Source organism: Solanum dulcamara, chromosome 12, assembly GCF_947179165.1.
Source record: "Solanum dulcamara chromosome 12, daSolDulc1.2, whole genome shotgun sequence".
NCBI classification, from domain to species: domain Eukaryota; kingdom Viridiplantae; phylum Streptophyta; class Magnoliopsida; order Solanales; family Solanaceae; genus Solanum; species Solanum dulcamara.
Genome location: NC_077248.1, coordinates 3,821,416 through 3,845,377, shown reverse-complemented (window position 1 = coordinate 3,845,377; position 23,962 = coordinate 3,821,416). Strand labels below are relative to the sequence as shown.

General features: G+C 33.6%; 3 protein-coding genes across 3 annotated transcripts; 1 reads left to right on the top strand and 2 right to left on the bottom strand.

Annotated features, from left to right (window-relative positions):
• The first annotated feature begins 235 nt into the window (after positions 1 to 235).
• LOC129876290 (V-type proton ATPase subunit d2) lies at positions 236 to 11,244 on the top strand. Its single transcript, XM_055951679.1, has 10 exons — positions 236 to 554; positions 3,599 to 3,719; positions 8,811 to 8,918; positions 8,996 to 9,098; positions 9,501 to 9,581; positions 9,681 to 9,766; positions 9,870 to 9,929; positions 10,012 to 10,060; positions 10,466 to 10,600; positions 10,771 to 11,244. Exons 1-10 carry the CDS (start codon positions 374 to 376, stop codon positions 10,900 to 10,902), a joined length of 1,056 nt encoding a protein of 351 aa, XP_055807654.1. The 5' UTR covers positions 236 to 373; the 3' UTR covers positions 10,903 to 11,244.
• A 758-nt stretch (positions 11,245 to 12,002) lies between these two features.
• Positions 12,003 to 14,344, bottom strand: LOC129876840 (blue copper protein-like). The gene is made up of 3 exons (XM_055952323.1): positions 14,335 to 14,344; positions 12,839 to 12,961; positions 12,003 to 12,355 (listed from the first exon to the last, which is right to left on the bottom strand). The coding sequence occupies exons 1-3, from the start codon at positions 14,342 to 14,344 to the stop codon at positions 12,003 to 12,005; spliced, it is 486 nt and encodes a 161-aa protein (XP_055808298.1).
• LOC129877753 (5-methyltetrahydropteroyltriglutamate--homocysteine methyltransferase) lies at positions 14,094 to 18,573 on the bottom strand. Its single transcript, XM_055953281.1, has 11 exons — positions 18,466 to 18,573; positions 17,308 to 17,661; positions 17,123 to 17,210; positions 16,779 to 16,906; positions 16,317 to 16,708; positions 16,063 to 16,226; positions 15,858 to 15,938; positions 15,601 to 15,767; positions 15,417 to 15,522; positions 15,046 to 15,296; positions 14,094 to 14,951 (listed from the first exon to the last, which is right to left on the bottom strand). The coding sequence occupies exons 2-11, from the start codon at positions 17,655 to 17,657 to the stop codon at positions 14,381 to 14,383; spliced, it is 2,298 nt and encodes a 765-aa protein (XP_055809256.1). The 5' UTR covers positions 17,658 to 17,661; positions 18,466 to 18,573; the 3' UTR covers positions 14,094 to 14,380.
• Between the last annotated feature and the right edge of the window lie 5,389 nt (positions 18,574 to 23,962).

Genomic DNA, 23,962 nt, shown 5'->3' with positions numbered 1-23,962 from the left:
TTTTATGTCAAAACTAATAAACACAAGATATATATTTTTATAAACGCTCTTATCATTGAAATGTATAGTTAATTAATACGCGTTTTCACCTCAATTTATGCGATAAACATGATAATTAATATAAGTTTTGATGTAAATATTGGGGTGTGTGAGTTTTTTTTTAATCAAATGATTAAATTAAAAAATCAGAGACACGTGTCATTTTGTCAACGGACCACGTGAAATAGGCGAGAAGTTGATTGATCACCCTTTGTTCGTTACCCCAAGTCAGTACACGCACAAAATTACATTCATCATCTTCTCTCTAAGGTTAGAAAAAAATTTCTCCAAATTTCGCTTCAGATCTGTATCTGTGGAGGATTCTATATCAACCATGTACGGATTCGAAGCGCTTACCTTCAACATTCACAGTGGCTATTTGGAAGCCATCGTTAGAGGTCATCGATCTGGTCTTCTCACCGCTGCAGATTACAACAATCTATGCCAGTGCGAAACCTTAGATGACATCAAGATGCATCTCTCTGCTACTGAATACGGTCCTTATCTCCAAAACGGTAAGTTTCCTTGCCTGTGATCTTAAATCGTGGTAGATTACGCATTTTTGTTGTAATTATTTGTAGCGATTGGATTGTTTGAATCAGATTTGTGAGTGAAAAGGTAGTGAGATAAGTTTGTTTCTGTAGATTCTGCATTAGCTTGAGATCAGTTTAACTCTCAATTGAAGCCCTGTGATAAATTAGGCATTTTTTGTTGTATTTGTATCGATTGGATTATTTTTAAGTTTGACTCGGATTTGTAAGTGCAAAGGTAGTGAGATAAGTTTGTTTCTGTAGGTTCGGCATTAGCTCGAGATCAGTTTTTTATGTTTTGTTTGGTAACTTGGGATCAGTTCAACTCTCATGTAGTAGTCCTTATTTGTTAATTATGATCATAAATCAATTGGAGCCTCATGATAGATTAGGCATTTTTGTTGTATATATTTTGTATCAATTGGATTGTTTGAACTTTGAAATTGACTCAGATTTGTAAGTGAAAGGTAGTGAGGTAGTTTGTTTCTGTAGGTTCGGGATTGGATTGAGATCAGTTTAACTCTTTATGTAGTACTCGTTGTGTATTATAGCTACTTTAATGGAAAACAATAACATTAAAAATGCACCTGCTTTCTCCTCATCTACAAAATGGCAAGTTTCTCATCCTTATTTCGTGATTTCGTTGCTTATGATTGTAAATCAATTGAAGCCTCGTGATAGATTAGGCATTTTTGTTGTATTTGTATCGATTGGATTATTTTGAAGTTTGACTCAGATTTGTAAGTGAAAAGGTAGTGAGGTAGTTTGTTTCTGTAGATTCGGGGATTAGCTTGAGATCAGTCTTATGTTATGATCATAAATCAATTGAAGCCTCGTGATACATTAGGCATTTTCATTGTATTTGTATCAATTGGATTATTTGAAATTGATTTATATTTGTAAGTACAAGGTACTGAGGCAGTTTGTTTTTGTAGTAGTCCTTGTTGTCTATGATATATCAATTGAAGCCTCGTGATAGATTAGGCATTTTCTTGTATGTGTATCAAATTGATTATTTGTAGTTGACTCAGATTTGTAAGTAAAAGGTAGTGAGGTAGTAGTGCATTTAACTCTTGTGTAGTAGTCCTTAATTTCATATTTCGTTGCCCATAAATCAATTGAAACCTTGTGATTGATTAGGCATTTTCTTGTATGTGTATCAATTGGATTATTCGAAGGTGAATCAGATTTGTAAGTAAAAGGTAGTTTGTTTCTGTAGGTTCGGGATTGACTTTAGATCTCTTTGACTCCTATGTAGAAGTCGTGTATTATAACTAGTTTAATGGGAACAACAACAACATACCCAGTGGGATCCCACAAGTAGGGAGATGCTAGTTTAATGGGAACAATAGACCTTTTTTTATTGGATTACAATAGAAGGGTATTGGGATGTCTTATGAAGTTGATGTTTGACTAAGAATGTAAAGGTAAGTTCTATAAAATGGTGGTTAGACCGGTATTGTTATATGGAGTGGAGTGTTGGCCAGTTACGAACTCACATATTCAGAAGGTGCATGTTGCGAAGATGGATGTGTGGATACACTAGGAGTAATGAGATAAGGAATGAGGTTATTCGAGAGAAGGTGAGAGTGGCCTCTGTGGCAGACAAGATGAGAGAAGCGAGGCTGAGATGGTTTGGGCAGTGCACAGGAGGGGTGTCGATGCACCAGTTAAAAGGTGTGAGCGATTGGATTTGGGGGTTATGCAGAGGGGTAGGGGTAGACCGAAAAATATTGGGGAGAGGTGATTAGGCAGGATATGGCGCAACTCCTTATCACCGAGGACATGACTTTAGATAGAAAGGAGTGGAAGTCGCGGATTAGGGTAGAATGTTAGTAGGATTAAAAGGCTAGTAGGGATAGAATGATGTCTTGCCTTGTGACAGTTTAGGATTGATCGTAGGTCTAGGTGTACCATTGTAATTGTGTTGTTATTGCCTTTTGATTATCACAGTATGTTGCAATTGTTATTGTTATTGTCTTGTATAATTTGCATCGCTTTTCATTTATTTCATGATGATATATATATTGGTTTTTCTCTCTTATTTGGGCCGACTCTTTTGAGCTGAGGGTATTCCGAAAACCTCTCTATCTCCATGAGGTAAGGGTAAGGTCTGCGTACATTCTGCCCTCCCCAAACCCCACTTATGGGATTTCACTGGGTATGTTGTTGTTGTTGTATATCCATCCAATACTCAGTACTTTGTCATTTAAGTCAAATTAGGGGTTATATAGCACTAGAGGTTCTCTAAGTCTCGCATATATCCGTATCTTGACGTGCAAATCTTTATAATAATGAACATTCATCGTACTTTGACTAAATTACTAGTTTTACATAGCCTATTAACCTAGTGCAAAGGCCATCTTTTATCTGCGCGTAGGACCACCATTGTGAAGGTCACTTATGATGTTAGTTCTTTTGTAAGTTGGGAATCTAATTGAAATTATTTATACGAGATAAGGTATTTGGCATTTCAAGAGTTCATCGTGTAATGGTAGCCAAAATGTCTGTTATTACCTACTGTTTCTTACACTTCAAATATCGTATTATTTTGTTGTAGTTGTGTTTCTTTTTTCAGTATGCTTTGACATGCTCTCTATTGTATTTTGCCATGACTTCTTCACTCTTGTTAATTCTTTTTTAGACCTGTTTTTTTTTCCTTGAGTCGAGGGTCTATCAGAAGTAGTATCTCTACCTCCAAAGGTGTAGGGGTAAGGTCTGAGGACACTTTACCCTCCCTAAACCCCACTTGTGGGGATTATGCTGGGTATGTTGTTGTTGTAATGGTAGCCAATATCCCAATATCATTCCTCAAGGTGATTCTGTTTCAGAATCTCTGGATTCCAGAATTTGCGGGATACTAGGAGGAATTCTGGGTAGCATATACTAAAATGCTGCTTAAACGCCGATAGTTTTGCAATTCTTGAAAATACTCCTTTCTTCTGCAATCCTTAATACAGATCGCTGTCAGATTCTTCCTTATTCTAGTTTTTTTATTTCCTTATTATACTTTTGCTGGCCTTTTGCAGAGCCTTCCCCTTTACACACTACTACGATTGTGGAGAAATGTACCGTCAAACTTGTAGATGAGTTCAACCACATGCTCTGCCAAGCCACAGAACCCTTGTCAACCTTTCTGGAGTACATCAGGTAAATATTATTTGTGTTGCTGAGAAAATTTTGTATCTTTACTCTATACCCACTTTTTATTTTTGCTATGCTTGGAGAATTATCTTAGAGAAATATGATAACAAGTTTATTCTGTCATTAAAGGGAACATCTTTGTATAGTTGAATTGAAAGCTCATTTTACTACTATGATAACATATGGTGTAATATGTCGCATTAGGACTTATGACCGTATAGCCGTTTGCAACACACCCTTAATGTACTAAGGAAAAGATACACAATTCCTATGTAAATACTTTGTAGTAGTTTGGATTGGAAAATAAGAATCCCACCCAGGATAATATCTACGCTAAATAGCAATAGAAAGAGAGTAACAATGACACCAAATATTATAATAAAGTAAATATGATACCTGAGTCAAGTAATACAATAACACTGATTACAACTTGGTAGTGTCAAAAGACAACTACTCTTTTATAAGAACAACACTCTTTTTTTTCTTACAACTCACAATAATATTACTCCCACACTATTTTCTCACAAACTAAGAAATAGTTTGTGGATTACTCTCAATGCTCTCTATTGCTCTCTTTATTTGGTGTATTTTCGAATGTTCAATTGCAACTCTATTTATAGAGTTATTGAAACTTACACCATTAGTGACATAAATGTGGCACCAATTTCTACAAAGTTTGGCTGCCAACTTTCATCAAATTTGACTAGCAATTTCAACAAATGTGGCAGCCAATTTCCATAAAAAATTAACTACCAATTTCAACAAATGTGGCTATCATGGCTGCCAACATTTGTTCCACAAATTGATGATTTCAGTAGAAAGACTTGGGTATATTTTTTGAAGCGAAAATCGGAAACTTTTGTTGCTTTTAAAAATTTCAAAGCACTTGTAGAAAAAGAAAGCGGTTATGAAATAAAAGCATTAAGGTCCGGTAGAGGAGGCGAATTCATTTCAAAAGAATTTAATGACTTTTGTCAATCTCATGGACTTCGTCGCCTTCTAACGATACATTACTTGCCCCAATAAAATGGTGTTGCAGAAAGAAAGAATAGAGTAATTTTTAACATGGCTAGATGTATGTTGAAAGCTAAAAGTATGCCAAAAGAATTTTGGGCCGAGGCTATTTCTTGTGCAGTTTATTTGAGCAATAGGTCTCCGACAATAAATGTGCGAGATCAAACGCCTCAAGAGGCATGGAGCGAATAAAGCTGAGTGTCAAACACTTGAGAATCTTTGGGAGCATAGCGTATGCTCATGTTCCACATCAAGGGAGAGCTAAACTTGACGATCGAAGTGTCAAATATGTGTTTGTTGGATATGACGCGAGTTCAAAAGACTATAAGTTATACAACCCAAACAATAACAAGGTGGTGTGAGTCGTGATGTTGAATTTGATGAAGAAACAACATGGAATTAGGAGATTCAGGAAGAAAGAGCATATGATTTTCTTCCATACTTTGGAGATAAAGAAGAACATGAGACCATGGCACCTACAAATGATGTTACCCCACCTCCTTCACCAACAAATGTTGCATCTCCATCTAGTCAAGAAAGTTCAAATGAAAGACCTCATGGTATGCGGAGCATCCAAGAACTCTATGATAACATAGAAGAAGTTACTAATTTTGATTTTTTGTGTTGTCTCTTTGCTGATAGTGAACCAATGAATTTTGGTGAAGTTGTTACAAACAAAAGGTGGAGACAAGCCATGAAGGAGGAAATCTAGTCAATAGAGAAGAACACTTGGGAGTTAACGACTTTTCCTAAGGATCATCGAGCAATTGGAGTCAAATGGGTATGCAAGACAAAGAGAAATGCTCATGGAGAGGTGGGGAGATAAAAGGCAAGACTTGTGGCTAAAGGCTACAAGCAAAGGCATGACATCGACTACGAGAAAGTCTATGTACCCATTGCCCGCATGGAGACGATCTGTCTACTGATCTCTTTGGCTGTGCAAATGAAGTGGAAAATTCATCAATTAGATGTCAAATCGGCATTCTTGAATATATATCTTGAAGAGGACGTCTATGTTGAACAACCTTTGGGCTTTGTGGTCAAAAATCATGAAGATAAGGTGTTGAGGTTGAAGAAAGCCTTATATGGGCAAGCTCCAAAGGTATGGAATAGTCGCATTGACAAGTACTTTCAAGACAATGGATTTACTCGTTGCCTCCATGAATATGCTCTTTACATTAAAGTTCATACTAATAGAGACATTGTGCTTGTTTGTCTTTATGTTGATGATCTTATTCCGACGGATAACAACCCAATTCTGTTTGAATCTTTCAAAAATGCTATGTCTCTTGAGTTCGAGATGACGGACACAGTGGCGGATCCAGAATTTTTAATAAGGGGGTTCAAAATCTGAAAAAGTAGACACACGAACTAGCCGAAGGGGGTTCGACATCTACTATTTATACATAAAAAAATATTTTAACCATATATAAATAGTATAATTTTTCGCCGAAGGGGGTTCGGATGAACCCCCTAATTACATGCTAGATCCGCCCCTGGACGGACATAGGGCTCTTATCATATTAATTGGGCCTAGAAGTGAAACAAATGGAGGAAAGCATTTTTATATCTCAAGAAAGCTATACAAAAAAGAAGAAGTTCAACATGTTCGATTGCAATCCTGTGAACTCCCCAATGGAAAGTGGAATAAAATTATCAAAGTTTGATGATGGTGAAAAGGTAGACTCCATTTTTTTCAAAAGTCTCACGGGGAGTCTAAGGTACTTGACATGTACGAGACCCGATATACTCTTTGCAGTTGGAATAGTAAGTCGCTTCATGAAAGCTTCTACCTTCACTCACTTGAAGGTCGCTAGAAGAATTCGTCGTTACCTAAAAGGTACGATCGACCTTGGGTTGTTTTATTCTTCTGATGATGATTTTAACCTTGTGGGATATTGTGATAGTGATTATGCGAGAGATATTGATGATAGAAAAAGTACATTTGGTTTTGTGTTTTTCTTGGGTGATTGTGTTATTTCTTGGAGTATAAAGAAACAATCCATTGTTACTCTCTCGACTTGTGAAGCTGAATACGTGGCAGCAACATCATGTACGTGTCATGCTATTTGGTTGAGGAGATTGACGAAAGAACTTAATTTGCCGCAAATTGAAGCCATAATGATTTGTGTTGATAACAAATTTGCGCAAGCACTCGTCAAGAATCCAGTTTATCATGACTGGAGCAAGCACATAGACACAAGGTATCACTTTATCCGAGAATGCATTGACAAGAAAGAGGTAGAGCTCAAGTATGTGAAATCTTATGATCAAGTTGTGGATATCTTAACAAAGCCTCTCAAGTTTGAAGATTTTCAGAGATTGAGATCAAGCCTTGGAATAAAGAAGAAAAATCAAAATTAAGGGAGAGATCGGTGGGATCAAAATGTTGGTAGTCATGGTAGCCACATTTGTTAAAATTGGTAGTTAAATTTTGGTGGAAGTTGGCAACCAACTTTGTAGAAATTGGTTGCCACATTTGTTGAAATTGTTAGTCAAATTTTGGTGAAAGTTGGAAGCCAAACTTTGTAGAAATTGACTGTCACATTTATGTCACTAATGATGTAATCAAGAGATTCAATAAATCTATAAATAGAGTAGCAATTGAACATTTGAAAATACACCAAATAGAGAGAGCAATATAGAGTAATCCACAAACTATTTCTTAGTTTGTGAGAAAATAGTGTTATTTAGCGTAGATATTATCCTGGGTGGAATTATCATTTTCCCAACAACATTTTTTTTTCTTTTCTATTTACCCTTAATGTATTGTTTAATCAAAAACATATTGTATCTAAAGAGCAGGAAACTGCTGCAAAGTATTTTGGACTGATCCGAGTTTGAATTGGGGAACAAACGATCTAAGTAAGGAGGTAGCTACAGGAAGTCAAAATACTTGGCAGCAGTTTGCTGCTCTTTAGATACAATATTTTTTCCAATCGAAAATAAGAAAAGGATGAAACAATACCAAGGATGATCAAATATACTTAAAATATTTGAGTCATAAACATGAAATGTGTTTCACACATCCTTATGATTAGTTACAGCTCTAAAGAGCTTAAAATATCGATACAATCATGTATACCATTTACATAAATTTGATTACACAAATAAATAAATAGTCTCTCCAGATAGTTGAACAGTCTCGTTGTTCTTAGCATCACCCAAATGGCCCCATACAACTAAGGGAACATACTCCTTAGTGTCCTTGCTAAGTTTAAACGTTCTTTAGATATTTGCTCATTGGAAGAGAGGAACTTGAGAGTCATACATGTAAATGTAGGCATGTAACTTCATTTTATTCTACACTTATCCCAAAAAAAAAAATTCATTCTGTTCTAGATTCGAAAGTTTCACCTCTACGAAACCTCATATCCGAATAACAATGTATCCATATATACTCTCTCTGTTGCAATTTTTGTGTTATACTTTCCTTTTTAGTCTATTCCAAAATAATGATACCTTTATTTATTTGGAAATAATTTCTTTAAATTTTCCATTTTACCTTTAATGAGATGATTATAACTATGACTTATGTTAGACTAAAAGTTTCAAAAGTCTTTTCTTTCTTTCTTAAACATTGTGCCAATCAAAGTGAATCACATACATTGGGATGGAGGGAGTAATACATTAAAGTCTTTATCAAATGTAACATTCATAGCTCTCTCTTTTGGCAGCATGTACTTTCAGTAGTGTAAAAACAAAGAAGAAAAAAGAACATTTCATGTATTCCTTTTGCTTTTATAAAAATAACAAAAAGTACATGTGTGTTGCTGAATGAACCATGCTATGTTTTAAACTAAAATTAAATTTTCTAGGTCTATCATCTTCTCTGACTGTTTTCAACAGAGAAGAGGAATTTCACCACCTGAATGAGTGTATGCATGGCTAAATGTAGGGTGGTCATATTATTCTTATTATTCTGATGCTAAGCATTTAGTATTCTACGAAAATTTGCACAACAATACTGGTCACTATAGAGCCTTAAATGGCATTATGTGCATCTAGCTTAGTGTATTACACTATTACCCACTTCTGCTACATAATCGAATCTGAGTTTTGGTATTTAACCATATGGTTCAGGTATGGCCACATGATTGATAATGTTGTCTTAATTGTCACCGGAACTTTGCATGAGAGAGATGTCCAAGAACTGTTGGAGAAATGCCATCCTTTGGGCATGTTTGACAGGTATTCTTCCAAATGCTTGCATTGGATTGTTAGAGCTAAATGAAAGCATGTATTGACTATTTAACTTTATTCTGCAGCATTGCTTCTTTGGCAGTTGCCCAGAATATGAGGGAACTATACAGGCTGGTGCTTGTTGACACACCCTTGGCTCCATACTTTTCTGAGTGCATTACTTCAGAGGTATCAAATGCTTCACCCTTTACTTTTAAAACTTTGATAGGTAATCAGTAACTACATTTTATGTTTCCCCCAAAAATGTTGCCTTATACCTGTATTTTCTTGAGCATCGACCTTTTCTATGTTTGCTGTCCCTCTGAAGAAATTAATAAGTAAATGGTTGTAGGTTCTTGCAATTCATAAGTAGTTAACCAGCATCCTCTCCCCCACTTTTTACCAGAGCCTAGTATTTTGTCAAGATTTCTTGCAGTTTTGAGGATGATATTTATCTTATTTTTTTGTACTCTTAAGTTGGTTTGGTTGTTAATATGGGGGTATCTTAATCGTGCATCAGTTGCTTTTATCAGTCTGTTTTCTTCCATATATCAATATTTTGTTTTATTTATGAGACTTACTTTTGGGCAGGACTTGGATGACATGAACATCGAGATTATGAGAAACACACTGTACAAGGCATACCTTGAAGATTTCTACAGATTTTGCCAGGTACTGTTTGTTGTTAAATTTTCTATCACATTTTTTCTGCTCTACATTTTAATGAAGTTTAGCACTCATTTCACTTGTCTCATGAATATTTTCAAATAGAAATTGGGTGGTGCAACTGCAGAGATCATGTCTGATTTGCTTTCTTTTGAGGCTGATAGAAGAGCTGTTAATATTACCATAAACAGGCATGTCACTGTTTTGGGATTTCCCATAATCCTACTGGATAATGTTAATGATGTACCTTGTCGTAATACTTCTATTATTAACTACAATATTTTTCATTTGCAGCATTGGTACTGAGCTAACACGTGATGACCGCAGGAAGCTGTACTCTAATTTTGGCTTACTGTAAGTTCATGTAGCTCAATCATTCATGTTCTTGATGTCATATGCCACATTACCTCCTTCTGACACTATCTATGCTAAATAGTTATCCGTACGGTCATGAGGAACTTGCCATATGTGAAGATATAGATCAGGTATTGTACGACCAACTTTTGTTTATTTTTCTTGTTGCAGCTTTTATGCACCTGGAAGATTCTTTGCCAATTAAATAAATAGTTAGCTAGATTAGGAGATTCTTATAGTTGTTGGGTACTACATTGCATACAATTCTCGCCCTTTAAAAGAAGTGGTGAAGCATCATATACTGCCTGGAGGGTTTAATACTATTCGAAGGGCGAGGATGGATAAGAGGGGAAGATAAGACAAAATGAATACAGAATTTTGTTTCTAGATTAAAGGATACAAGCAAATTAATACTTTTGTTGTGACGACTAAAAGTTATAATGAATTAATGACATATTAAAATGAAAAATATTTTGCTTTCGATCCTCCGTACATTATATGTTGTCTTCTAATTGTCCTTATACTTCTTGTTGTAGGTCCGCGGTGTCATGGAAAAGTACCCCCCTTATCAATCCATATTTTCTAAGCTGGCATATGGGGAGAGCCAGATGCTCGACAAGGCTTTCTATGAAGAGGAAGTGAAACGCCTCTGCTTATCTTTTGAACAACAGGTTTGTTCATTTGATCAATCTGTATTGTTAATGCTCTTATTTGTACAGGAAGACTTCAAATTCCCCACCCCAAAAACTAAGAAATAGTCCCCAGAAATGTGCAGCAGAAGCAGAAAGACCTTTCAATCCGTCTGCTTCCTTATTGATATTCTCTTTTCTTTTCATTGCAGTTCCACTACGGTGTATTTTTCTCATATATAAGGCTGAGAGAGCAGGAGATCAGGAACTTAATGTGGATTTCTGAATGTGTCTCTCAGAACCAAAAAACCAGGGTTCACGACAGCGTTGTTTTCATATTTTAGTAATTTAGCCATATTTGAGATCATGTGCTCTCCATACTTGTCTGTAAATTTGATTTTCACGGCCATTTGTCGATAACGATTGAGTTTTTGGTTAAGAAGGCCAGACCCCAGACGTAGTATGGGGGTTACAGTAATTGTGAGGCCATTCTCTGTGGAACTTGCCATATCTCCTATGTCTTTCCAAAGTCGTGGGATGGGGGTTACGGTTACGCACGGATATTAATATCCCAGTTCGTTTGCAACTTTTCCTAATAAGTCATTGTATGTTGGTTAAATTGTTATCTCGAACGATACTTGGATTGATGTGTATCAATGTATCGCTATTTATTGAGTTTGCTGCTATCATAATGCCTGATTTCATTGTATGGGTATTTTCCTTTGGTAAATCACTGAGCTACAAATCACCTGCTTGAACTTTCAAAGTAGAACCATTAAGACTTCATATTGGTGTTGATATGTCCTTTCCAGATGATCTTTTTCTTTGTTTAGTGTAACTCAAGACTATTGACAGAACACGACCCTTTTCAAATCTCCCTTGTGAGATTACATTGTTGTAACTCGAAACTTATCTAGAGTGGGTGTGTTTTTTCTCACAGTAATACTCCTTTTGATTAAAAAGATCCTCGTACATTAGACTCATTTACTATATGGCCCCTATCCCCCCTTCTTTTTACATTAGTTGTTCTGTTCTTTATCCCTTTGGAGCCTAGACCTCAGCTCAAACCTTATTTTCAAATCAAACAAAGAAGAGCCTTCGATTCGGCCCTTTTCCAGTTCCTCAATCCTTTGAATCTTTCCTAATCTGCTCTTTCGATGGACCAATTATTGTGGAGTATTAAGAGAGATGTTGACAAGTATAAATACATGTAGAAAACCAAATGAAAAAAAAAAGAAGGGGGGGGGGAACCAAAAAGTGAAAAACTCAACAGTTAATATTCCAATTACACTTGCATGTAGACTTATATAACATTTATTAGCACCCTTCCCATTCCTCACAAAAGAAAAATCTTTCCCCAAAAGATAAACCAATTGTTCATTTATTCCCTTCCTTGGAGAAGGCAAAGTTCTATGTTCACAACACAAATGTAACTCAATTTGGATCAAACTAATGTTAGAATTGTCCAAACTAAGACTAGACCTCCAACAAAGATCTTGTATGTAGATATAGTAACCCTATATGAATTGTTTGAATCATCCTTAGTGGCCGGTCCCGGTGCTGGAACAGTAATTGCCGGTGCCGGAGCTCCGCCTTCCACGGTGATGACAAGCTTTTGGTTATGGTCAGAGCAATGTGTTGGAAAACCACAAATGTACCATTTTTTACCAGGGGTGGTCAATGTAATAACATCATGGCCAGTAGTTAATCCTTCACTTGGTGGAGGGGCTATGCAATTTTGAAAAGATGTTTGGTTCACTTTGAACACATTATGATGTCCTTTGGTATACTTAAAAACTGCAAGAAAAGATGGAAAAATAGTTTCAAGTAGTAATTCCTTATTACTAACTAATTGAGAAAAGGAAAAGAAAGAAGAAAACAAGTTGAAATTACATTCTTCCTATTGACTAAATAAAATTACCGGAGGGAGATTTGTTTTTGTAGCTCTTTACATACATAATTTAATTTTATGTTCGTTTTACGAGAGATCTTCAATTTAGTTTTTTTTATACACATGACTTTATAAAAATATGAAGTGATATATAATATAAGAATGATTGAATGGTCACATACTACACCTTCAATAAAAATGTGAAGTTTGAACTTTATGAAAAATCTCGACAATGAGTGTTTTTTTTAAAGAAAATGCCTTAAATGATATAAATTCAAATTAATCGAACACCAAATGATTACTTTAAAAGGGGATTTTTATACAAATAATATTCATTATTTAGGTTAGTTCTCCTTTAAAAAAAAGAATTAAGAATGGTTATATCATACCTAATGTGTCACCAACCTCGAAAGTTTTGCCTTTGGCCCAAGCTTGATAATCAGCATCAATGGTCCATCCCTTTTCACCGCCTACCCAATACTCAGTTGCCTTTGTAATTTCTGGCAAAAATCCTAAAAAAACAATCACAAAACAAAAAATAATCTTTGAAGCCATGGAAAAGATATTCTTTACATAACACTTTTAGAATGTCTTGAAATAAGAAAAATTAGTGTGGCTATTTATAGCATAATATAACAAAAAAAAATATTGAGAATGACAAAGTGATTCCATTGAATTTCTAAGTACGTGAATCCCAATGAATTAACAAAGGGAAATATTCAATTGTATATTCTCGTAAAGTTCAAAGAAGTGAATGAGGATAATAACTATGAACTCAAATAAATTGGGGAGGGATGGTTTGAGATTCTTTCACGGTTAACTAAAAGTTTCAGGTTCGAGTTTTTCAAAATGAAAAAAAAAATCTTGTTGAGAGATTTGAAACTTATAGATTTACACATCGATCTCAAATTATATAATAATAATTTGGTTTACAGTCAAATTAAATATATTCAATCAGAAAAATCATATATATGCAAGATTTAAAACAAAAATTATTAGATTCTGGTGAACTCATATATTGTACCCTAGATCCGCCTCTTGCCCTCAAGTCCATATTCTTTGCATTTTACAATTTTTTATAAGAAAAACGTTTATTAATCTTAATCATAATTACATTTATTATTATTGATTCTTCTTTACTTATATACATCATACACTGAACTGAAGTTTTTTTATTGTTATTATACATGCAAATTTCGATTCTGTTTTGTTCTTATGTGTTATAATCTTTGATCCCTAAAGACACAAGAGAATATACCTAAGTAAATGATGGTTTGGAGGAAAATGGACATTTGGATTGGCAACTATGATAGTTTTTTTTTTTTTGTTGTTGATGATAAAGATTTTAACACGGTGTTTATTAAAAAGTTAATGAAAGAACCTCCTTAATTTCAAATTATCTATCATTTTTTAAATTAAAAAAATAGTATCTCAAATTAATTATCATTTTAAAAAATTAAGACAAAATTCGTTCTCAAAGACAAGATCTTAATATAGAGGGATGACAGAGAGAAGAAATAAAAGACATAAATAAGAGTAAAATAGTTGAAACCCATATAATTCATATTTTTTTAAGTTTATGCAAGAGAAACACAACAAATAATTTGATACGAGAAGACTAAAAACAAGGAACGCAAAATAGTGTGAGCATAAAACGGAATAATATTTCTTTGATTTCTTCTCCAAAATACATCAATCCGCTTGCTGGTATTGTAACAAGGAAACCCGAAAATCATCAAGAAAAAAGCTCCAAAACATTAAAGTAATAATAAAAATCAGCAAATGGCCCAAAGGGCAGACTAATCTACACAATAATATGTCATCACCAATACAAATTATTAAAATCAACAGAAAATTTTTTCATTCAAGTTCAAAGACACCACACCACCATCCATAGTTGATTCAAGAATCCTCCAGTGGCACATTCAACTTCACTTGGCGCTGGATAGCTGAGTGCGGATGGCCTTGGCTGCAGACACCATGTTTTGCAGGGCTGGCTTCACCTCGGTGTACTTACGAGTCTTGAGACCACAGTCGGGGTTGACCCACAAGATGTTGGTGTCAAGAACTGCAAGCATCTTGTTAACTCTGTCTGCAATCTCTTCGGTTGATGGTATTCTTGGAGAGTGGATGTCATAGACACCAGGGCCAATGCCAGCTCCATATTTCACTCCCTCCCTGAAAACTGAGAGGAGCTTCTCATCGGAACGTGAGTTCTCAATAGTGATAACATCAGCATCCATGTCGATGATGGAGTGGATAATGTCGTTGAAGTTGGAGTAGCACATGTGAGTGTGGATCTGTGTAGTGTCCTGGATACCAACATTGGTGATTCTGAAAGAGTGAACGGCCCAGTTCAAATAGAAAGCATGCTCAGCCTTCCTAAGAGGCAATCCCTCTCTCAATGCAGCTTCATCAATTTGGATGACAGTGATGCCAGCCTTCTCCAAATCCTCCACTTCATCCTTAATGGCCAAAGCAATCTGGTAGCAGGTCTCAAACCTGGAAAAAGCAATGATGGCCGTTAGCATTGAGTTCATTTCACATGATCGGAGAATGTTTAAACATCAAATTAGGAGTGGGGTGCAAAAGTTACCTAGGTTGGTCATTTCTGACAAAAGACCAGTTGAGAATGGTGACAGGGCCGGTAAGCATTCCCTTCATTGGCCTCTTGGTCATGCTTTGAGCTTTTGAGGACCAGAAGACGGTCATTGGCTTAGGGCGGCTCACATCACCATAGATGATTGGTGGCTTCACACATCGAGATCCATAAGATTGAACCCATCCATTGGCAGTGAAAGCAAAACCAGAGAGCTGCTCTCCGAAGTACTCAACCATATCGTTCCTCTGCATACATCAAAAGCATTCAAACTTACTGATCCATAAATTACGTATGCAAGTGTATGCATATGGACACAAGACAGCAAAACATGTATGGAAGTAGAGGTAAGCAGGTAATTTCCCTACCTCAGGCTCTCCGTGAACCAAGACATCAATGTCAAGCTCTTCCTGGAGAGTGACAACCTTCTGGATTTCCTCGGTAATGGCTTTAACATACTCCTCCTCAGAGATCCTATAAATTAATGAATTATGAGAAAAGATATTCAATAACATCAATAATAACAAGCAGAAAAACAAGTATAACACTGACTTTTTGGCCTTGTATTCACGACGAACTCTTCTAAGCTCCACTGTCTGAGGGAAGGATCCAATGGTGGTTGTGGGTAGAATTGGTAGGTTAAGCTTCTTTTGTTGAGCATCGAGTCTAGCACTAACATTTGTAGCACGGCGGTGGTCAGATCCTTGGAGAGCAGCAGACTGAGATATCGGAAGAGTAAAACGTAGTAAGTAAAATATGAGACAAATCATTAATTAGAAAGAGAAGACGTCCTTCAGTTCAACACTTACAGCCTTTTGAACAGCTTCATTTGTCACTCTTGGGGAGGACTTTCTGGAAGCTTGAGCAGCAGCATTAGCAGAGAAAAATGCCTGAAAGTACGACAACAAACACATTTAGCTGTATATACAAAAAGTTTGTCAAGAGTAATGGCTTAAAAAATAACATTTTCCAAAGTCACGTTTTGAAGACCTTTTAGTTACGAAATAACTATACCTTATCCTTGGCACCAGACAAAGCCTTGGCCAAAGCATTCACTTCAACAACCTTCTGGGCAGCAAATGCCAGCCATGATTTGATTTCATCGTCTAGTTTGGTCTCGTTGATCAGATCAACAGCAGTGTGGAGTAGGGAGCAAGATGTAGAAGCAACAAGCTTGTCTGCATAATTAAATATGGTAAGGAATCATTTAATAAATCCCAAACGGAATCACTACGAACTGTCAAGTGATGAGGTAGGAAATACATTACCTTTTCCTACAATGCCCTCAAGAGATTGCAGGAGGGCTAGAGATGCAGCAAGATCATTTGCCCAGATGTTCCTCCCGTCAACCACTCCTGCAAACAAGTACTTGCCCGAAGGGAAGCTACTCTTGATTAAATCAAGGGTCTTTGTTCCACGGACCAAGTCAAAGCCAAAGGCGGTAACTCCCTTCAAAGCAGTGAGGGTTTTGAATGCCTCAGCAGGAACATCAGCAAAGTAGGTCTCAACAAGAACATTAAGTCCAGATAGAGATGACTCAAGACCAGCATATGCCTTGGTGAATGCTTCCAATTTGTGAGCCTCTAGATCCAATACAAGTGTGGGCTCATCAAACTGAATCCAAGAAGCACCAGCTGCCTTCAACTCCGCGATAACTTCCCTATATTGACAATTTAAAGTTAGAGTATGTCCATTCAGATATAGCGGACAGAGGGGGGAAAAATACTTACTTGTAAATTGGAAGGATTTTGTCCAAAAGTGACAAAAGGGGGAAAGATTTCTCAACACCCTTAGCAGGCTTGGATAGCAACAAGTATGAGACTGGACCAACAAGTACTGGAACAGTGTCTACTCCGAGCTGCATGAGTAAGAATATCAAGATCAATAATCAATTATCTAATCTTCTAATTCCACGCATAAGAACAATAAAGATTTAACAAGACAATGTAATTGTGTAATTATCTATCAATAAGATCTATGTCATGATGATTTATGATCACATTTCATTTCAATAGTTCAAACATCATTCGTGTATCATGAAATGAAAAGAATATATAAACAAAAAGTCACATACCGCCTTGGCCTCTTTGTACTCATTTACTGCCTTGTGTGAAGCATATGAAAAGTTAACATCAGGTCCCAACTCAGGGACAATGAAGTGGCTGGATCAAACAAAGAATTAACATAAAATCAGTACGCAAACAAGATAATCACGCCTAGTAAAAAAAGGTTGGTAGAAGTTATTGATGTGTGACTTACTAGTTGGTATCAAACCACTTGGTCATCTCCATAGCAGGAACAGAGGCATTTCCTCTGGCCATGGAAAAGTAAGTACTGAACTCAATCTCACCACCGGTCCAGTTGTACCTAGATGGGACAGCACCAAGCATTGCGGTTGTATCGAGCACCTGATCATAGTAAGAGAATGTGTTGCTGGGGATATACTTAATACCAGCATCAGACATCTGTTTCCAGATGGATGACCTGAGATCTGCAGAGACCTTCTTCAAATCCTCAGCACTGCTCTTTCCATCCCAGAAAGACTCAAGAGCAAATTTCAGCTCTCTCTTTGGGCCCATACGGGGATATCCAACAATGTGAGATGCCATTTTTCTGATTCATACAGACATGAATTTCATCATCAATTATAAACCAAACGCCACACACACAATAGATGTAAACTATTCATATAGCTGACCCCAAACAGTTTGAAACTATGTTGTTAGAAGGGTTGCTCGTAAGATCCTCAAAAGACAGCGCATTTTTGGAGGATCCAAAATCGGACAACATCTTTAAAGAGTCCGAGCAACATAGGTTTAAGATCAAGGTGAAATTATTTATATAGTTGATGTAGATAAAAGGCTTCATTCTTCAACAAGATTGTACTTTTTTTCTTTTTATTTTGTTGTCGGTGGTTAAGCATTTTGATATGTTGTACTAAATATATAAACTTACAAAGTACACAATTACAAAAAGCATAGAGTTTGTCCTTTCTAATAGTACAACAAACAAATAGAAGAATTAGAATTTACACAAAAAAAAAGTTATATAATGCTAAATTCTATTAACGAACTTATTTATTATCAGTTATATGAACATCACAATACCAGATCTGACATACATTAACCAATAGAAATTAGATCACATACCCGCCAAATCAGATCTAATCAAATCAATACAGATCTGTAATCCCATTTTACAGATCTAATACTCAATTCCAAATAACAATAAATCCCTAACCATAGTAACAAAACTAAATAAGAGATGGGTTTCATACCAATAGTATTAAATACCAAATGAAGCAACACTAAACAAAAATGTTTATAATTTGGAAGGCAAGTTGCAAATGAATAGTAAAGAGAAATTGGTGACAGAAATATACAAGAAATCAGAAGGGTTGGTAACGGCAAAGCGTACCTATCGGAAAAAGTATAGAACCGGTGAAGACTGGTTCTTGGTGATGAATGAATGGAAGAAGAAAATAGGAGGACGCGAGTTTGAAGCGGAAGATGATTCGCTTTATATAGACAATAATAAATGAAAAAAGTTGTTGTAGATCTACCATATACACAAATTCATCTACCATATATTTACCTGCAAAATATTTCCTTAAAACACTCTTTATCTTTTTGGGGATCGACCACGTTCAAAATTGAATCGAAATTAATAATTTAAATTTAAAAAAATATATTTTCTTCATTCCATATAAGATAGATATTTTATTAAAAATATTTGTTTTATATTGCTTGATCGCTTACTAAATCAAAATAGAATTAATTAAATTTATTTTTATTTTATCCTTACAATTAATATGGTATTTTGAATGTAAACAATTCTCACTACTAGATATTTCTATCCTCTATGTATATTGTGTTGATATAAACAAAGGGCAAAATGGTAAAAATTTTCAATGTATTAATAATTTCTTAATCACCGTGTAAAGTTGGAAATGCTCATTTAATATGGGACGGAAGAAGTATTAGTTTATTAATAATGAGTTACTATTTCCTCGATTCTTTTTTACTTGTCAAATTTTAACTTGATACATCTATTAAGAAAACAATGTTTGATATAGTGAGTTTACTATTTTACTTATATTAATTATTGATAGAATTTTCAACATATTTACTCATCATATTTTTCAAAGACATTAATTCAATGTTAATAAATTGAGGGTATAATAAGACGGAAAAAATATATTTTCTTGATTTGCCAAAATCAATAAGTAAAAAGGAAAATTAAATTAAAAAATATTTAATAAATAAATAGAAACAAGGGGTATTAATTTTGTGATTTTGATAAAAATAACTTTTTAAAAATAGTTTTTAAAAAATCAAAGTTTAGAAACTTTTAAGTTAAAATATGAAAAACAAGGGCACTTACTTTTAACTTTGTTTAAGTAATTTTTAAAATATTGAAAATACTTTTGAGGATTAAAAACTATTTAAAAATTGGTTTGATCAGCTTTTAAACCATCCAAACACCCTCTTAAATTATGGAAGCAACTAAGTTAATAATAAAAACAAACTTTCATAAACTAAATTGAAACTAATGGATATTAACTTGAAGTGTGTACTTATTAGGATCATCTATCTCAAATTTTGATTATGATAATCCTAATTATGTTGAGTTTAATTTTACAACTCATTTTCGTAATTAAATTAATGTTTTTGCCTCAATTTGATTATTTTTTTAACTGTGATTTATTAAAGTGGGTGTGTACCAACCCCGAGAGACGAGAGTTGTTGAAAATGATGCGGAACTATATTAATAATATGATATACGAGACGTGGTGCAATACTATTTGTCCCTTTTTAATTAAAGATTTCGAAAAATCCATGCAATTTTTTTGTTGGGGGCAATGACGGAATCAAAAATTTATTAAGATTATTCAACATTTAATATATACATATAAAAAATAATTCTTGATTTATATATTTCCTATAATTTTATATATATATATATATATATATATATATATATATATAATTTTTCAACAAATGGTGTTAAATTGATCATCCTTTATTATATGTGGCTATACCCATGTACTATTGAAAATATTTTAAATATACATCTTATTATACTTTTCGTTTTTCATCCTTAATTTTAACGGAATAACAGTTAAAAAACTTAAAATTAAATAACTCATTCCCAATTTTAATATCTGATTTTTTTAAGAATAAATAAAATTTCCAACTATTAATTTAAGAAATTAAAGAAAATAAGGATATATAAAATGTACTAAATTATTATTCAATCTTATGATTTTAAATATGTGTTGTGAATCATATTGACTCCACAAGAACCTGTAGACTAGAAGTGGTAAATACAATTAATCCAGTTGAGATTATTGGACCCAATAAAATTTTAAAATTGAAAGTTTTATTTGAAATTCAGATTCAATTACCGATCACTTATTTAAAAAATAAATAGGAGTTTAGATAGAAGAACGGATTATGCAATTTAACCGCCCAATGGTACTAAATTAAAAAATAAAAAAGAAAAATAAAGTAAAACTGATGGAGTATAATTCTGTCTCATCCTTACTAATTACAGGCCTAATCTAACATTAAAAAAAGGCTATAAAAATAGCAATAATTATTATTATTATTATTATTATTATTATATCTCAATCTTAAGAAAGGTGAGATTAACTGTATATATCATTATCGTTTGTCTCACTCCATATAAGCTCAGCTCGATATAATATTTTATAGAATTAATTTGTCTAATACAAGAACTACGTAAATTAGTCTTTGAATAGATCGATGAACATTCAATCAAATTAAAATATACCAACACAATTTAAACTTATTAATCCTAATTAATTTGATATTAGTGCATACTATATAGTATTTCTTATTATTCACTGCACTCTATCCCATACATAATCATCTTCAAGACCATTGCCTGTCGGTGCGTCTTACGTTAATTAGACAGTTCATGATGGTAGTTTTCCAACATTTGAGTAAAACAAAGTCAATATATGCTAGTACTATAATATATCTTGGCTTATAATCTAAGGAATTCACATTACTATACAAGATCTGAGATCTCAGTACTCAATGCCATCATTCAAGCAAATTTACCATTGATTCTTTTAACCTCGTTGATCAAGGGGGTGTTTTTTCGTATCAGGCATGATCCAAAATCATGATACGTATTATTTGATTTGGATTTAGATTTGTTCGATTTTATATATTTAAATTCATATTAAATATTAGTCAATTTAATTCTCGTACGATAAATAAAACCAAATAAATTAAAACTGAAAAAATATTACATTTGTCGGTCGTCTTTGATCCGCCCTCTGTAAGGGGAGTCGCATTCAGTTACCACTTTAACGTTTCTCAATAATACTTTTTACTACGTATGATATACATGAGTCCATTTAAACATACACGTCTATAAAATAAAAAATCCTAAAATTTACAAAGGGAAAAAGTTGGTGGTAATCAATACGAACCACTTTTTTTTTGTTGTTGTTAATTATGATATTAAAGTAGCCATTTTCTATGTCAACATTTGCAGCAGACCAAAGAAAATTCATATTATAGTTTGTTTTTAATTAGTGGCGTGCATGCTTTATAAATATTGAATTCGCATTCGAAATCAAAATTTTCGATAAATTAACTTTGATATTATAGTATTTAATATGCCAATTGATTATTTTAAGTAATTTAAATATAAACTAATAAAACGCCCTAAAATTCTAAAATCCTTACAACTAACAACTTCTTGTCTCCTTTGCTACTAAATATAAATTAAAACATTTAATTAGATATAGCCATACATAATAAAAATTATTCAAGTATGTGTCGTTTTCAGCCGATACTATCATTGTATGAAAGTCAAAGTTGAACAAATCGAACTTATTTTATCGTATAAATCAAAATTAAAGTTAAAATATCGAATAAAACCAAATTAATTTTCTGCAATAATTAGAAAACATTTTTTTTATTCAAAAACGAAAATTACTATATTAAAAAATTCAAAATTGTATCAAATCATAAACCCCCCTAGTTGAATTTTATTTTTATTTTTTGTATGATAATTAATATTTATATTAGAACTTGATTAAATTTAAATTCATATAAAGTTCATTTATGTCGACAATGCTCCTAACATAATTTTTTTTTATTTTTACTAACTCAAAGGAAACCATCCTACCAACACAACTCATCTGAGTTAACAATTATAGTTTTAAAATTCATTTTATATTATTCCCTGCAATAATTTCCTTTTGTGGGTTGTCTGTTTTATTTTTTGATTAGAGGAATCTCAGAAGTGTTGGAGTTGATGCTTGCCACTAGCTATCAACATCAGATATTTTTGGTGGCAGTCAATATTTTTTTTTTCATTTAATAATCGATATTTATATTGAAATTCGATTAAATTTGAATTTGCACTAAAAAATCTTACATTGATTACAAGACGACCCCATACTCAAAGAGACTCGAACCTGAAATTTCTTAATTAAGAATGAAGATTTACTAACCACTCCTTCACAATCCTATGCGGTTATCAATAATTATTAACTCACACATCATTTTTTGATTTTCCAACCTTTTTCTCCCTTATTTTAACTATAATATTTATTAAACAATTTTAATAAGCGGTATATGGACGTTAATCCCCTTTCCACTTAAATTGATCAGGGTGGAATTAGAAGTCCAGCTACAAATTTCGTCGAATTTAGTACTTTTCGCTCAAATAGCACATTTGTGTTAGGAAATTGATAAATATGTATAAATAACAAGTTCAAAACCCTATTAATAATATTTGAAATAGTCATTTTAAAATTTAGAACCCATAAAATTAAAAGTCTAGCTCTGCTTATACAACTAATGAAAATATATATTCGAGTGGTCCGATACAATTTATATTTGGAATTTGTTCGGTAGAAATTTGGTATAGTTTTTTTGTACCAAATTTATCAGCAAATTAAATGCTATTAATATTTTAGAGCACGTAGTTGTCTAATATTATGATATATAGATATTTCTAAAAAGTTTGAAAAAAATCTTTAAAGTTTATGAACTAATATTACAAAGCTATGTGTTAGCATCGAGGGAATCATACGCTCATAAATTAAGAATAAGTTCTAGTTTGCTACGATGAGATAAAGAATAACAATTTCGAAATATAATGTTGAATTATTTTATCCTCATTTATGTGGTGAGATAAGAATCTCATGGGATATAATAAAATGATAGAAATGTAATTCCATACGAAAGGTAGAATAGTTAATCGGCTAATTTTACAGAACATTTCAACTCATAAAATATTTTTGTTTATCTTATCCTGCACATCAAACGAATTTCTAAAGACTTAGCTTTATTGCTGAAATAATCAAGTTCATTTTCTTTATATTTATTGAAATCATGCAACATGACCCTAGATATGAGGGTGTGGAGGACACACATTAGGATAGAAGGCTAGTACATAGTGATTTTATTCTCCCTTATTCGTAGGCGTATTAATGCACTATGATTTCTTGTACTCTGATGTATGTTATTTATGGTATTTATGTTATTATCTAATAATAATATCTACTGTTTTTTGTGCTTTGATTATACTATTGTTTGGACCGTTTTCGTCATCTACTTATTTATTCTAATATTCTTGTCTAACCTTTTTCTATGCTTTTATTGAGCCGAGAGTCTTTCGGAAACAGCCGTCCTACATTGATAGGAGTCAGGTCTGCGTACACTTTACCCTCCCCAGACCCCACGATGTAGGATTTCACTGGATTGTTGTTGTTGTTGTATGCAACATGAGTGGTCATATTTTATTCAACAATAATTGATAGCTAGAGAGAAAAAAAACTTCAAGAATTCTAGTATTAGTAGTTAGTAGTGAGTGCATAAAGGAGAAAAAATATATTAATTATTCAAATATTAGATGGAATCTT